At 40.4% G+C, this 15,422-nt stretch overlaps 2 protein-coding genes across 6 annotated transcripts in view; one reads left to right on the top strand and one right to left on the bottom strand.

Annotated features, from left to right (window-relative positions):
• SLC16A12 (solute carrier family 16 member 12) overlaps nucleotides 1–4,085 on the top strand; it is a 30,909-nt gene extending 26,824 nt beyond the window's left edge. For all 5 annotated transcript variants that reach the window (XM_064430813.1, XM_064430811.1, XM_064430814.1 and 2 more), the window contains 2 exons: nucleotides 777–1,036; nucleotides 2,140–4,085. In XM_064430813.1, the coding sequence (XP_064286883.1) occupies nucleotides 777–1,036; nucleotides 2,140–2,414 (535 nt within the window). In that variant the 3' untranslated portion in view covers nucleotides 2,415–4,085. The remainder of the gene's footprint in view (nucleotides 1–776; nucleotides 1,037–2,139) is intronic.
• A 4,247-nt stretch (nucleotides 4,086–8,332) lies between these two features.
• LOC135306582 (interferon-induced protein with tetratricopeptide repeats 5-like) lies at nucleotides 8,333–12,622 on the bottom strand. The gene is given in 4 exon segments (XM_064430810.1): nucleotides 8,333–10,359; nucleotides 12,492–12,532; nucleotides 12,534–12,577; nucleotides 12,580–12,622. Coding segments are annotated over 4 exon segments (1,536 nt in total). The 5' UTR covers nucleotides 12,596–12,622; the 3' UTR covers nucleotides 8,333–8,924.
• Nucleotides 12,623–15,422: the final 2,800 nt, after the last annotated feature.

Raw genomic sequence — 15,422 nt, 5'->3', positions numbered from 1 at the left:
CCGTATCTATTTCCAAGGTTGCCTTTCCATCTCTTTTGTGCTGCTGGGGAGGCACAGAAGTTACGGAAGAGGGTCCAGGGTCTGGCCCAGTATTGTTAGGCATATGATAGGAAGGACTGACTGAAAATTGTTATGCATTTTCCATATAAGAACTCACCATGCTTTGTGAACTCAGCTCACTCCAAACATCACTGTACAGCATTCGTAACATCAGTAGATACTGGCCAAATTAGCAAGGATTTTGATTTTAAAGGATGCATTCTTTACACTTATTTAGTTTGTGGGAGAAATCAATTATTGATTTTGTGGTGCAGGAAGGAAGGGAATTGCCATCTCAACTCACACTAACTCACATTTAAGGGCTGACTGGAAAGGTGACAGCTAGGAGAGGTATACTGCAATATTTTATGCATAGTACTGGGAGCACCTTGCTGAGCTGGGATGTAAAGCTCAGTGAAATACTACAAATGCTTTGAACATCGAAACTTTAGGGGACTGCAAAATCCTGGCAGCAGTGTTCTGTCACTAGGAACATCCTGAAGAACACTGCAGGCAGCACGGCTGCTGCTGGCCAGATGTTTCTGCAGATGTAGGTGGGCAACTTTCCCAACCTGGGCTCATCTGCTGAGTGAAGACTTGTGTAAGGCAATTGACTTAAATTTGAGCTGTAGAAAAGAGAGAGAGAGAGAGAGACTGAACCACTGCATGCCAGGGCATAGAAGCTGAAATGCTGGTTTCAGTGATAATATTTTTCTTTTCTGTTTTGAAATTTGCAGGTGCCTGAAGAAACATCGATACTTTTGCTACCTCTTTGCTGTGGGAATGGATGGCCTCTCTTGTCTTTTCCTGCCAGTTCTCCAAAGCTTCCCCTTGCTTGTGCCTTTCTCATTTACCTTTGGCTACTTTGATGGAGCCTATGTAACTCTGATCCCTGTTGTGACAGCAGATGTAGTGGGAACTGCTTTGTTGTCATCAGCACTGGGCGTTGTGTATTTTCTTCATGCCATACCATATCTAGTGAGCCCACCTGTGGCAGGTCAGTTTTGCCAAATGACTTTCCTATAACCTTATCAGTACTTCAGATTTACCTATTGCTGTGACGTAAAGGGGGAGGAAGGATAGCAAATGCACAGTGAATGTGAAGGCAGCCTCCAGGTAAAGGAATAACATACCTGGACATTAATAAACCTTTAGATCTCCCATCCTGGTCTCAGTGGGATGATTTCTACATATAGAGTGAGATGAAATTTAGAAAACAAACCACTGTGAAATGGCCTTCTAAGAGTTGTTACATCACCACCTCACGTAGTTTAGAAACTGTGCAAGTAGAAGGAGTAAAAGATTTCATTGTGAAATTACATGATTTTGTAAAATCTAAAACTCTCTAAAGAGAGTTTGATTCCAAGGTTATCTTTTTTTTATGTTTTCTTTTTGTATTTAGTCTCTACGTTGCTTTGAACAGGTGGGTGAATCAGCTCTGCTCCTGTTTGGTCATAAACTCATCCCTGTAATATCTAACCATCACTTTTCCCATCCATACCATTACAGTGAAGTAAGGATGAGATCTGTAACCTTACTATTCTTTAGAAAGTACTTGACACAGTTTTTAATACTGTGGACGATCTGAGATCTTTTTCAAGCAACCAAATATATATATCTTGCATTTTTTGTCTGATGTTTACATCAATTCCCAATTAATCACTGCTCATTAAGTTCTTAATTTAGTTTTCCATAGCAAAAATTATTGCCAAATAGAATTGTTTTGAGTGAAGCATGAGTGTGGCCAGAGCTTAATAAATGTTTCTCCATGAAGATCTTAGAGCTCTCTAAGCCTTCTAAAGACTGCCAGTTAAATCCAGGCCATTGTAAGATGTTTATTTAGTAGTGTGGTGATGACTGGTCTGCCTTTTCTTGTGGATTTGACCTCCAAACAAAAGGCTATAAAGATATTATTTGCCTGCTGAGAATAAATCCCACTCTATCCCAGAATGTAAAAGTATAATGATGGCGATGTAAATCTGTATTATTTGATTGTATTTATATATGATAACTCCAGAAGCTTATAACTGGGTAGCAGGATTTGTAAATTATCCACAAGAGTACTGGTGAACCTCTAAAAATCTTTTTTTTTCCCTACAGGTTGGCTTGTGGACACAACTGGCAGCTATACGGCATCATTTCTCCTGAGTGGATTTTCTATGATATTTAGTTCAGCATTATTGTGCTTTGCAAGACTAGCAAAGAAAATCAAAAGAACACATTTGCCATCCCTCACTGGTAACACAGCCTTGAAACAGCACATCTGGACAAATGGAGCAATAGCTTATTCTGTCACAGCAGAATTAGACCAAAGGGATGTTGAATTTTTGTCTGTGGATAAAAACAGCTCCAGCAACAGCTCCAGCAACAGGTGACAAGTGCTGTCGAGATTCAGTAGGGCACAGCCTGAGACAGACCTGGCTCAGTGGTGTCACACTGTTGAAGATACTTCTGTGAAACAAGACCTCTCTCAATTAGATTGTTCTGTTGTGTTTTAGTTGGCTTAAATCTACATACAGCAACAGTAATACCAAGTTAATGCAGTAATAGAAGAAAGCTAGACTGAAAATAGAGTGTGTAGATAAAAGTGTTCACAGATTTATTTGAAATGCAATGTTGACTCCACAGGGATCAGTCGCCAAAACTGAACAATAACATTTACATTTAAAAATATTATTAATGACCCAAGCTTTTTCATTTTGTGGTCCAGTATGTTTCAATGGACTAATTACACACACCATGAAAAAATCTCTGCATTTATCAGTCTGCATGAAACTCTTTGCAAATGAGTGTTTCCAATGCCAAAATCATCTGTTTGTTTTGCTTTTGTTTTGGTTTGGTTTTTTTCTTTTTTTTTTCTTTTTTTTTTTTAAGAAAATCTGGCAGGAAACTGATCTATGCTGAAAGTATCCCTGAATCAGCTTTAATTTTTACAATGTACCTGAACTTTGTACATACATTGCAATTTAATTTCAAATACCATTTTAGACCTGCTTTCCCACATGCTCTATAGCAAATTTTACTCTTTTTTTTTTTTTTTTTTTCTTCTGGATACCTTTAAAATTTGACCTTCTAAACACTGACATTCTGGGTATGATTTTTCAGTTGATCCTTGTCTTGGAGGGTGGAAAATGTGCTGTGGTGGTTCTACTTATCTGAAGAGGACTGAATTTGTGCCATGGGAACAGGCATGCTGATAGACAAATGTGCTTTAACTGCATTAGTTGGAAGAAGCCCAAAGGCAGCCCAAGACACCAGAGAGGCTCTTGTGTTTTCAAACACAGAACCTCTTCCTTTTGTAAAAACAGCACCCATTAGAGAACTTTAGAGTCCATGCAACCAGATAGCTGAGAGACTGTCCACCCCACGGGCTGGTAATGGAGAGCACGCTGGCAGAATTGTTTCTGTGTATTGCAGTGGCAAGTCTGTCTCTTTTCAGACCCAGAAGCTGCATCTTCAGGTGGTGCCAATTGCTCATTTGTACCATCTGAAGAGCTGCCAGGACACTTTTCATTGATGGCCAGCACACAAGAGCTGTGACTTGCTGACAGTTTCCTGCTGCTTGTGTGAGGAAGATATTCCAGTTGGCTGCTTCACAGGAGCTAGGGAGTGAATGTAGCTCATGGAGTAACTTACTGTTGTGATGGTCCAATAAATACTGTGATTTTCTACATTTCCACCGTGAAAACATTTTTAGCAATGGAAAACTTCACATTCCACAATGCAAATAGTTTCAGTGTTTTAATGCTGTATCAAGCTGTATTCTGTTCATTAACAAATTGATCAGTCCAAACAATGTTAATTTACACTGAACTAGTAGTTTTGTTAGTCTGCAGTGTGTTCAATGGCTTCTCATGGTGTCCTTTTCCACTCTGTGCCTTGGAAGTGAAAGCAACATAGACTGATGTTTATCAATTTGATCAAGAGTACAGCCATAGGAGTATAATGTATTTATATATATACACACACACATATATATATGAATATCATGTGTATCAAATCGTTTTATTATCCAAATGTATTTCAAATATAACATATTAAAATTGTTTGTTTAAATGAAGCCTTTCTTGCTGTCCTGCTTCAGGAATGTAGTCAGAGCCAGTAGCATGATCTATGTGCACAGACCACAGAATAAGCAAGAGCAGTGCAAAATCTCCTTAAAGCCAGTGACATAACTTTTCTTCAGCTCAGCATGAAAATTGACTCTTGGGCCCCAGTTTAGTTTTTGACATATATTCATTAAAAAAGAAAAAAATTATCCATGGGTGTTTCTTAATGGGTTAGGAAAAATATGCACATTTGGAAAAAAATTAATTGGTTTTATTATTTAGTACTGATGAAGATAATGTTTGAGATTGTAATACAATATTTTAATATTTTAAAAGGTAGACAATAGTGTGGTCAATCAAAAATACAATTTTTTTGAACAAGTTATAAATTGCTACTGTAAATAAATTTACAAAAATTACTTTGTTATTACATCACAACACATCATGGAACTGCATATTGTAAAAGCCTGTTGGAATAATGCTATATGCATTTTTATCATAGTAAATTATACTGTGTAATACATTATTAGCATTTTCTTATTATTTCAAGACTTTTATGCTTTTCCCTTTATGTTTTTAAGCACTACCTATTGTTTTAAATATCTTCTTTAGTAGCAAACATTCAACTGGTTTTATCCACAGACCTTTTGTAGAAAATGGTAAAATTCTTCCAGGGCTTTCCAGTACTGTTTCTGCTCTGACTTAAGTCAATGGAGAAAAGCTTATATACTGCAATAAAGACTTCTGTGCATAAAGCACACTGTGAAATATCAGCCCTGTCATGAATGCTCCCACTAAGAAACAGAAGGAAAGAAGCATAGCAGGAAATGACCTGCAAGTAGAAGAAATGGGAATACAATCCAGGTTGGTGAAGCCTCAGGCCAAACTTCTAGCTCCTGCTCCACAGAAGCCAGGCTGAACAGATCACCTTCATCCTGCCATGTGAAATATTTCAGGCAATGCATTACAAAAATCTCTGGCTCACAACAGTTTTAAAGAATGATTTATGGTACTGGCTTTTTTTTTTTTTTTTTTTGCAGAGATCATAATATTCAGGCTGTCCTCCATGGAGGACATTTCCTGGCATGGCTTAGTATGGGAATAAATCAAGATACCTGAGCTAGCTGTGAACAATCTGCCAGATGAACACTGCACGTTTGAGGATTTAGGGGTCTTTTCCACCCTTAACAATCCTGTAATTCTATGTTCCCACCAGCCCTGATGGACACAAGCATTGATGGATATGAGCTTGGCTGGAGCACTGCACTGCTGAGCCTGTCTGGCTCCCCAGGACAGCGTGGTGGGACTTGGCTTGGGGTAACATCTGTCCCACACAGATTCTACCTCAGATGGATCCTGCCTGGGATTATGCTCTGTTCTGTGCAGTGGATGGAAGTTCAGTGTAAGTAAATGAAACTGCTTACTGCTGCTGAAGTTAGCACATGTGTCTCCATTCCATGAGGTTTGAAATGGGGAAATAATAATTATTTTGAAATTATTTATATTGTAGTGATAATCTGGAACATTTAATAAATTGTACTTTGGAAAGTTGTATGAAAACAACATTGGAAAAGTCAAGTACCTTCTGTTGAAAAATTACTCTTTTTTCAGAAAAGTATTCCTGAAACATTCCTATCAGCTTGGACAATGATTTAGCTCCTGAAAGACAAAGGCTGTATTACTATATGGTGAATGTATTTTATATTGCCAAACATTATTGCTTTGTAAAGTGTTACAAATTTATGTGAGAAGGAAGAGCTTTTTTAACTGAAACTGTAATACTACTGCATGGTCAGCATAGCAAAGTCCTTAGTGGGGCTTGCCTCAATAAATAATACCTTCTTCTTAGTGATTATTCTGGTGTATTTCAGTAATATTTTCTATACACTTTAGAAGGTGCTTTTGAATCATAAATGGATACTGCCTGAAGTGTTATTTTCAGTCGTTTTCCCCCTACACTGCTAGCATCTGCCTCAGTGATGTATTCATAGTTGGGTGTGAATTAATTGACAGGTGTGTTCAGCCTCTGTGCAGTTCTAATTTTGCCCGAAAAAACCATATATTTCTCAAAAAAGTTTCTCTAACTCCCGAAGCTCCAACTCAACCTGCTCCCCATGTCGGCATGCCAGGCAATGCAGCAGCACCACCCTGTGGGAAATAACGTTTTTCCTCATTTACAAGACAGGCAAAATCCAGAAGGCTGGATACCTGGGAGCATCCCCAGGCATCTGTGGTCCAGAGCAGTCCTGCAGAGTACAAAGGAGGTGAGGCATAACAAGTACACTTTTTGTATTACTATGTCTCACCGTTTCTTCACTGTGCAGATCGAGCTGCTATGACTCTTCATAAAAATTCAGGCTCATATTTTTTTTCCAAAATAATTTATGCCTTATTTCTTCAAGGTTCTTTTTTCAGGAGATATCCTGGTGGCAGTGTAGAGGGGAGAATGGATATGTCACCATGGCTTGCACCAACTCTTCCTCAAATTCTTCCCTGCTGCCCTCCACCCTCCATGCCCTCAGTGGAGTTTAGATAGCACTGATGGCGGGCTTAGAAGCCCTCAAGATTCACAAAGGCAGTAAGATAATCTAACAGACCCTTTTGTCCCCACAGCTGGGCACACCAATGTCATGTCACCAGTTCCTGACTTTGCCCCCACTGCTGTTGCAGCCAGCTTTCAGGAGTGGTCTGTCAGAACTGTTCCCAGTCCTTCCTGCTCTCCTCCTCACCGCTCCTTCCCTAGGCAGGGTTGCCTTTGTATGTAAGAGAGAAGCTGGCAGGTGGCTGGGAAACAAGGGTGGATTTTACTCCAGCTGTTTCTTAGGAAGAGGGTGTTCGCAATTTTATACACTTGATTGCTTTTGCTTGTGTTATGAAAGATTCTTTGAAGGAGAGCTGAGAAGAAAGAGGTTTGTTGGTATTTTGTGATCTGGCATTGGTGTTTTGCACTCCTTCATAGCTTGTCATGCTGTCTGAACAGGGGTGCTGCTGTGGGTGAAGGAACACTCCAAGGATGGCTAGAAACTAAAGTGCACATCCTTCCCAATGGGCTCTGTCACCAGTTTACTTCATGCTACACTAGTGGCTAGGATTCATATGTGTTTTGGAAGTACAGCATTAGTTTTCCCTGAGTGCTATGCTCTACCAAACACAAGGACAGCACTGAGAAATTGTAACAGGACACTACAAACAATATTGAAATTTAGTTGTACAGCTGAAATCTTCTGGCATATCAGCACTTTCTACCAACCATGTAGATCCTATGGGCACCAGCGGAGGCTCAAAGTCCTGCCACTGAAATAACAGCACAGGCGTCCGGGAGGAGCAGAAACAAGCTATGAGAAACACCAGGTCAGGGTGAGAAAAGCCTGCCTCCCATGGGCCTCTGCAGGCACATGTTAATAATTTGAGTTTCATTGGCTCTCCCAGTTGTTCCACCCCATTCAGCCCTTGTTTGCCATATTGTATATCCCCTAGATTGTTCTTCCCTTTCTCAATCCTATTGGCCCCAGTTTTCTGCAGTGTTCAGCCCCTGTTCGGTTCTCCTAGTTTGCTGCCCCTCCCCTGCACCACTTTTCCCTGCTCCCATTGGTCCTCAGCCCTCAGAGCCACCCCTTTTCCCCCATATTTAACCCTGTACCTTCCACCCTCTTCTGTCCGTGGACCTTCTTGGAAGAAATTGGCAGCCTTTGGATCTCTAAACAAAGACCTGTCCTTTGCCTTTGTTAGCTCTTATGCAAGTGTGCTCCAGGCCCTGAAAGTGTGGGTTCCTCTCTGGGACTTGTTGAAGTGTGCTGCTTCAGGCACCCACCCCTTTTTCCACACGCCCCTTGTGCTCCCCTGCCCTGCTCTGCTCTGGTTGTGCTCTCCCCTCCATGTCTAGTTCAGGTCATTTCTTGTGTGTGTTTGCTATCCCTGGCTTTTTTAACAAGCATGGCCGTAGACATCTCTTTGGCATCTCAAAGAGTGTCCTTCCTTCCTCTGCAGATGTTTGCTGTTGTGGTTCCTGATAGGGTATTTTGGGTAAACTAGACAGATGTTGTTTTGTGCACAGTTTAATTCTTTGGTGCAATGCTCCTGGAGCCAGCTTTGCTGAGAGTTCTGGGAAAATAAATGGGGCTGTCTCCTCAGCCTTTCATATCCTACCAAGACTTTATTCTTGTTACTTTTTGGAATGGCTATTTCACTTTACTTAATCTACTAACATGAAGGCTGGTCATCAGAGAGATACCCAGAAGCAACAGTTTATAGATTCAACAGGCTTTAGTAGTTCACAACAATAATCCACATTTTGTAAGCTTTCCAGTGGACTAGCTAAACAATGTTTATTTTTCATAATTAAACAGCACACAAGGTAGTAAACTGAACAAGCCTTCAACAAAAAGTTTCTTCTACAAAAGATATTTTTAAATACTTAAAAAAAGCCTCAGAAATTTTATTTGTGTGTAAGCATGCCCTTCCAGTATACAGACAAAATACTACGATATGATTCCCTTATATTTTTCTCAGTAGAAAGTAATATCTGATTTCGGCGTGGAAGTTCTGTGTTCTACAGACCATCACTTAAATACAACATTTATACCCATGTTAGCATTGAAGACTAAGTTAGATTAGCTATAAATATATAATTAGCCAAGCATGCTCTCTGTTAGTGAATGAACAAATCAATTGTTGTCTGCAGTTTCAACATTATGAGCGGAAAGTGATGCCACCTGTGTTCCATTTAGTCATAATGTCTACCTTCAAAAGAAAAACAAACAACAACAAAAGTTATGAAAGTCTGTTGAAACCTCCTTGGTTTGGGGCATATTTTGGTACATAGGCTTTTTGTGAGCTTTAGCTTGAGATGGAAAGTTGTAGCTCAGTTAATGCATTCAGATATTCTTCATTGTTGGGATCCAAAGCAATGGCTTCCTCATAGCATTCAATTGCTTCTTGTTTCTTACCATTTAGTTTATGAATGAATCCAAGTGTACCAATATCAGTGGCATCTCCTAAACCACTCTCAATTTTCTGTTTCAGTAATGTCTCCACAGCTTCACTGGCCCTTTTTCTTGGAAAGGAATCTGTTTCCAGTTTCAGACATTCTATGTAATATTTAATGGCTTTTGATTCTGACTTCATGTGAAAATGCTGAAAACGGCCATAATTGAAGTAGAGGTCTTGTTTTTCATCACAGGCTAGATCATTTCTCTGAAGCACTTTCTGATATATCTCTTCTGCTTCTTCATACCTCTTGCTTATTGCATATATGCCTGCTAGGTCATTATATGCAGAAAAAAATACTGGCTTTTTGTCAATTATTGTTTTAAAATGAAAAATGGCAAGCTGGATGAGACTCTCCATTTCCTCTTGAGGTGGGTATCTTGTCTTTTTCAACTGAAGTACCTTGGATTTGTAGCAGAGTCCTAGTTGGTGATGCAGAGCGACAGAGTTTGGTGTCAGTGCTAGGGCCTTCTTCAAAATCTCCATTGCCTTGTCCACTTTTCCTTTCTTTCTGTAAAAATTAGCAGCATGTCGCAGGAAAACAGGAAAGTCAGGGGTTTTCTGCAATCCTTCTTCAATGTACTTCTCCCCTTCATCAGCTCGATTTAATCGCTGAAGTTCTAAAGCAAGCAATGCCATGACAGTGGTGTCCTTTGGATTCAGTTCCACTGCCCGCTTCAGGGCCTCCAGGCATGGCCTTACCTCTCCACCACACCACCAGGCGTCACCTTCCAAGCGATACATTGCTGTTGCATAGCCAGCACTAAAATCTGAGTTATTTGGCTCGCTCTGCAGAGCATTTTCAAAGCAATTCTTTGCCCTCTCAAAGTAATTCCTCCCAAACCGTAATAATGTCCATCCTTGCTCAGCGTAGATCTCTGGAAGCCGAATCTTCCCATGAGCAGTACTTGAAAGCTTTTTGCAGCTGTTTTCCACTTTGCTTACATAAGATTGAGCTTCTTCATATCTCTGCATGTGGTAATAGATCCAGGCATAGTTCCCCCAGGTAACAAGACTTCTCCTGGCAATTTCATCTGGATAACGTTTTTGAATAGCTTCTTCAGCTTTTTTGAGATTTCTCAGGGCTTCCTCATTTGAATTCTTTAGGTGATTTACATAGGAGAGTAAATTATAGTCTCTAATCTCATATTCTGCAAAAAACTTGATATGATCAAGTATTGTTTCCTCTAGGGCCTCAAGACTTACATGCTTCTTCAGCAAAGTCCATGTAAAATGACATTCTAACTGCAACAGGGAAGTCTTCAAGAAGTCCTTGGAAATGGTACTAGAATAAATCAAAGAAAAAGTTGTTTATACCCCATTTACTTCTTGCTATTCTTGTTTTTAAACCAGGCATCATGTACTTTAAAGGCAGGCAATACCTCACTTGGTACCCTTAGTCCACAATACTTCAAACAAGCCAAAGCTGTAGTGAGCCCTAGGTCCAAAGTGCTGAACAGTGATTTTAATAATACTTCTTGCCAGTGTATGATGGCACCTCTTACACAGAAACAGATGTTACTGTGGGTGTTAACATGGAGGGCTGGTCTCTGTACTAAAGCTGGCACACCCTTGGGCCTCAGGAACATATTTCCTGTGCTGGGAACAATTGTTGAAGCCTATCCAAAGATGTAATCACTTAAAATTCCCTTAAACAATAAATAATGTGATTTGATCAATTTCTTAAACTTTTGTACATGTTATAGCTGGTATTATAAATTGAATTTTGCATTTCCTGCATTTTTAAATCCTTGTATGTTAGATCATGGCATCATTCTTATGTAATGGTTATACTGACTATATGGTTAATGGATCCAGGAGTTGGGTCCCAGATCTCACCAGCCTCTCCAGCTGGCACTCAGATGTACAGCCCATGAGTATGCAGCCCCATTGCACTTGCTGGTACCAACCACCCACTCACTCACTAACCCTGTGGCTCCTCCGATGCTGCCTCTGGATGTCCAGTGGTTGGTTAGAGAGCTTCTCTCTCCCCAGGTGCCTCATCCCTACACACACACACTCATACACCCTTATTAACCAGACCCTGGTGACATACTACTGGTCCTTAATACTTCAGTATCCCTGGTGTGCTTTAAGCCCAGCTGGCAGCTAAGCATGATGCTGCTGCTCACTTATGTCCCCCTGTCCCCCACTGGTGGAACAGGGAGAAGAATCAAAAGTAAAAATTGTAGGTTAAGATCAGAATTTAATAATTTTTAATAACTGAAACAAAATTAAATATAGTAATAGTAAATATTAATAATTATGATAAAAGGAAAAAATAAAACTCAAAGAAAAACAAGTGGTGCACAGTACAATTGCTCACTACCTGCTGCCTGATGCCAGACTCTGTCCCTGCACCCCAAATCAGCCCCCTTCCAGGTGGCTCCCTTAGTTTATATACTGGGCATGATGTTCTCTGCTATGGAATATCCCTTTGGCCAGTTCAGTTCACCTGCCCCAGGAGTGCTCTCTCCAGCCTTTTTGTGCACCTCCTCACTGGCAAAGCACGAGACACAAAAAAGTCCTTGACTAGGATAAACACAATTACAAACAAATTGTGAGTGTGTTATAATTGGCATAACGAAACCAAAACACTGTACCAGCTGCTGAGAAGAAATTAACTCTATACCAAATGAAATCAGGATAATCCCTCTCCATCATTCAACAGCTTTTTCTTCCCAAATAGGGTCTGGGAGCCACCAGAGCAGGGTGTTATTTGGGTTTCCCCTGCTGCCATTGCCTGCCTGTGTCCCTGTGTGGGTGCATAAACTGGCCTTTGTCACACAATCAAGGGGACGTTTTTACAACACAGAGATGACATTTTAGTCCACACTGTGCTTTCCCTTAATTAAAGAAGGATTGACACACAATTCTATTACTGAGGCTTCTCAGTCAAATCTTTCTTTCTCAGAATCACTTCCTTGCTCTCCCTCCTGTAAATCCTAGCAGGTCTAAGAGCATGTGGGGCAGAGCATGTTCTGCTGCTCAACTGCACAATCACATCTTTGATTAAAAGGTAAAAAAAAGACTGAGTGGAAAGACTGCAAAATTATGAGGAGGCAAATCAAGGAGGAATCACCACCATAGGTCTGAGAGAGACAGATTATACCTCTTCGGCTGGGCACCAGCTGCACCTGCTACAGCCTGGATTTCATCCCCACACTGCATGCACAAAATTTTTCTGACTTTCTGTTCTACTCACAGAGACTTTAACCTCATTAGAGAAGCAGTAATATGACAACATTCAAGAACACTCTTATTTTATTTTGGTTCTTCTCTAAATATTCTGTAAATATTTTCTGTTTTTAGATGCTTAAAGTCCCTCACTGCTTACATCTATGTAAATAATAAGCATTATTTTCCCGTGGCATAGAGAAAAAAAAGTAACTTTCAGAGACTGGGTTGCTTTCTTACCTCATGGTTTTCCTTCTCTGCTCACTTGTCTTCAGATAGCCCCAAAGCCAGAGGAGTGCTGCCTACTGCTGTTGTGCCTTCCATTTATTTGGTCCAGCCCTCATATGGTCTGTGATGAAACTACCGGGAAAAAGAAAGTGAAACTAGCTTTCCCCTGGATGTACCAAAGCAGCTGAGGAATTGAAACCGAGTGACTAAACTGCGCTGTTTCGTCCTGGCTCTGTGCCATGTATTACTCTTGTTGTGCAGAATGTGGCAGCAGCTCCTAATGCTCCCAGCGTTTACTATGTTCAAAGGCAGAGACATCCATGATAAAGAGAATATTTCAGGTTAGTGGGGGCTGAGCTGGTTATCCTGCATAGGCTAGGCAAGGGTCATTTGCCCCTGGGTGCCTCTGCTGATGCACTTTGCACAATTCTGTGCCATGCTGTAGGCTCCTGTTTTATTGGTGTTGTGTCACCCACGTAACACACACACAAACAAAACCCTTATCTCCCCTCTCTGCACTTCTTCATCCTGTGCCTCCATGCCACGAGGTCTCTGCTGCTGTGTTTTTGTGTCACAGGTCTGTGTTTTTCTGCACTATGCCATTGTCTAAGAGTACTGAGTATCCCATCTAGAGGAAATGTTTGTTGCTGCTCTCTCCATAAACCCACAACTGTCTGTTACTATATGACACAGAAAAACATGATAGGAACACGCTGCTGTTCTCAAGGTAAAAAAGGGGAGTTTATTTTCTGATTCTAACATTTATAGATTTCCAAAGGTGATAGTGGACTGGAGGGTGAAAGTGCCACCTGTCCAATGACACTGGACAAACGAACAGTCCATGAAATTTCGCCTCTTCCATAAAAGAATGCAAAACAATAAGTTATTTACAGAAAGTGTGTGAGAAAGTTTGCTACAAGAATGTAAACATCAGAAGGCTTAGAAAATCTTAAAAAATCGGAACAACAACTATCCTTTCACAAATCACATTAGACAGAGGCAGTCAGTTTGAGAAACTGCTGCCACAGGTATGCCAAGCAAAACAAAGCTGAAGACAGGTCAGGACAAGGTCAAACTGAGCAGACCTGGCAAGCCTTGGTCCCCAGGCCATGCAAAGCCATTGCAAAGCTTACAGCCTGATGCTGGCAAGAGCAATGCCTGCTACAGGCTACACACACGGCAACAGAGATGGGAATGGCCTGGGGACTGGAGCATCTATGAACAAACAACTCATTGGTGCTTAGTTTAAAAAAATTAAAAATGCAGACCTGGCTCTGTAAACTTGACTTTGGGAGTAACAAAAAGAACCAAGAAATAGATCATAACATAAAGAAATGGCAGTATATATAGTAAATTCAGACGTAACCTGAAGCTGCAGACCAGAGAAGCAAAAGAAAGGTCTAAAAGTGTGTTACCAAACTTTTAAAAATTACTCAAACTAGATCTGATGAGAGGAAAAAGAAACCACAACCCTCAGCATGACAGTAGAGATATTAGTACCTGGTAACTGTTCTTTTCCCTAATTTTCTTCTTCCCTTCTTTTCTCTCCTTTCCCTTTTCCACCCTTTCCCTCCTTTAAAAAACCCAACAAACCAGTTTTACATATTAGAACTTCTGGTTTCTACAGAAATTTGGAGAGCCTTAGTAACACACCCACGCCCACCCGCCTTGTGTGTCATTTTAGTGTCTGTTTGTGTGCTTGTGTGTTTGTGTGTGTGTCTGTGGAGGGACTGAGGGAGCTGATGTTTCAGAGCTCGAGATACAGGTTAGTACAGCTACTACTCTGAGTATCATTCAAGATTCTAGCATCCAGATATTTGATAGGTGATAAAAACACGCAGTGGATTGAGAAGGAAAAAGATAAGGGTATCTACACAAATCCATGCATTTTATGGAAAATAAAGGTTGTAGGTAGTTACAGGGGAAAAAAAATGTTTGAAAGGTTGCTGCAATGCCAAAACCAAATGTGTAGACTAATGATTTACTATGCTACTAAGTATCTATGGGTTTCTTGCCTCTGCTTCTGTCCCTGGCATCTGTTTTCCCTGGTACACTGCTTGGTACATGTGGGAAAATGCAGGCATCGTCCTTCAGAAATGCAGACGTTTGCCCTAGTTTCCTTAATTTTTTATTAATTTAGTTGCATCTATATGCTACGGTTTGACACAAATGCCTGTTAAATAAAGCATATGCAGGAAAGTGCTTAAATTAGAATAAGTAAGAGAACACTTATGCAAAGCCTTTCTGCGCCATCTGTAGCAGGAAAATTCAGAAATCTTTCTACAGCTCTGCTGCTTTCACTTCAGAGCAAGCTGTAGCTGGGCTGACTGCTCTCAGGAAGAGCTGCACTGCACAGCAGCAAATGCAGAACCTTCTCGGAAAACATGTCCGGAAATGGGCTGGGAATAACAAATGCATTCATATTTAATAAAAAGGCTTTGGTTGTACATACAGAAGAATAAGAAATGTCTTCAAACATATCTACACATTTTATGAAAGAAAATTCCAATCTGGATATTTCCTTGGAGCTGAAATGGATACATGCTGACAAAGAATTCCCCCTGGAAGCATTAGGTCAGCCAAACAATTGCCAGAAATGCAGTTTTCCTTTTTTAAAAATAATGTAAATTAACTATAACATAGTAAATTACAGGCTCCCTTTACATATCCTATTTTACAGTGGTTCCCATTTAGCCTAGGTTAGCATATAATTGCTATGCTTGACAGCACCAATTGTGGCATTTTATAATTTGGGTTTTCCCTTAGCAGGGAAGAGTTACCCGTAATTAATTTGACAAAAAATCTCAAGTGAATCACTGAGTGATAATTATCCCACCCAAGTTCTTTAAAATCAAACAGTTTTAAGAAATGACAGCCAGGAATGCAAAGAAACATGCAGTGTTTCTGTATCTAGTGACATATCCACATATCAAAACATGGGGA

Source organism: Passer domesticus, chromosome 8, assembly GCF_036417665.1.
Source record: "Passer domesticus isolate bPasDom1 chromosome 8, bPasDom1.hap1, whole genome shotgun sequence".
Taxonomy (NCBI): domain Eukaryota; kingdom Metazoa; phylum Chordata; class Aves; order Passeriformes; family Passeridae; genus Passer; species Passer domesticus.
This window is presented reverse-complemented; position numbering and strand designations above follow the sequence as displayed.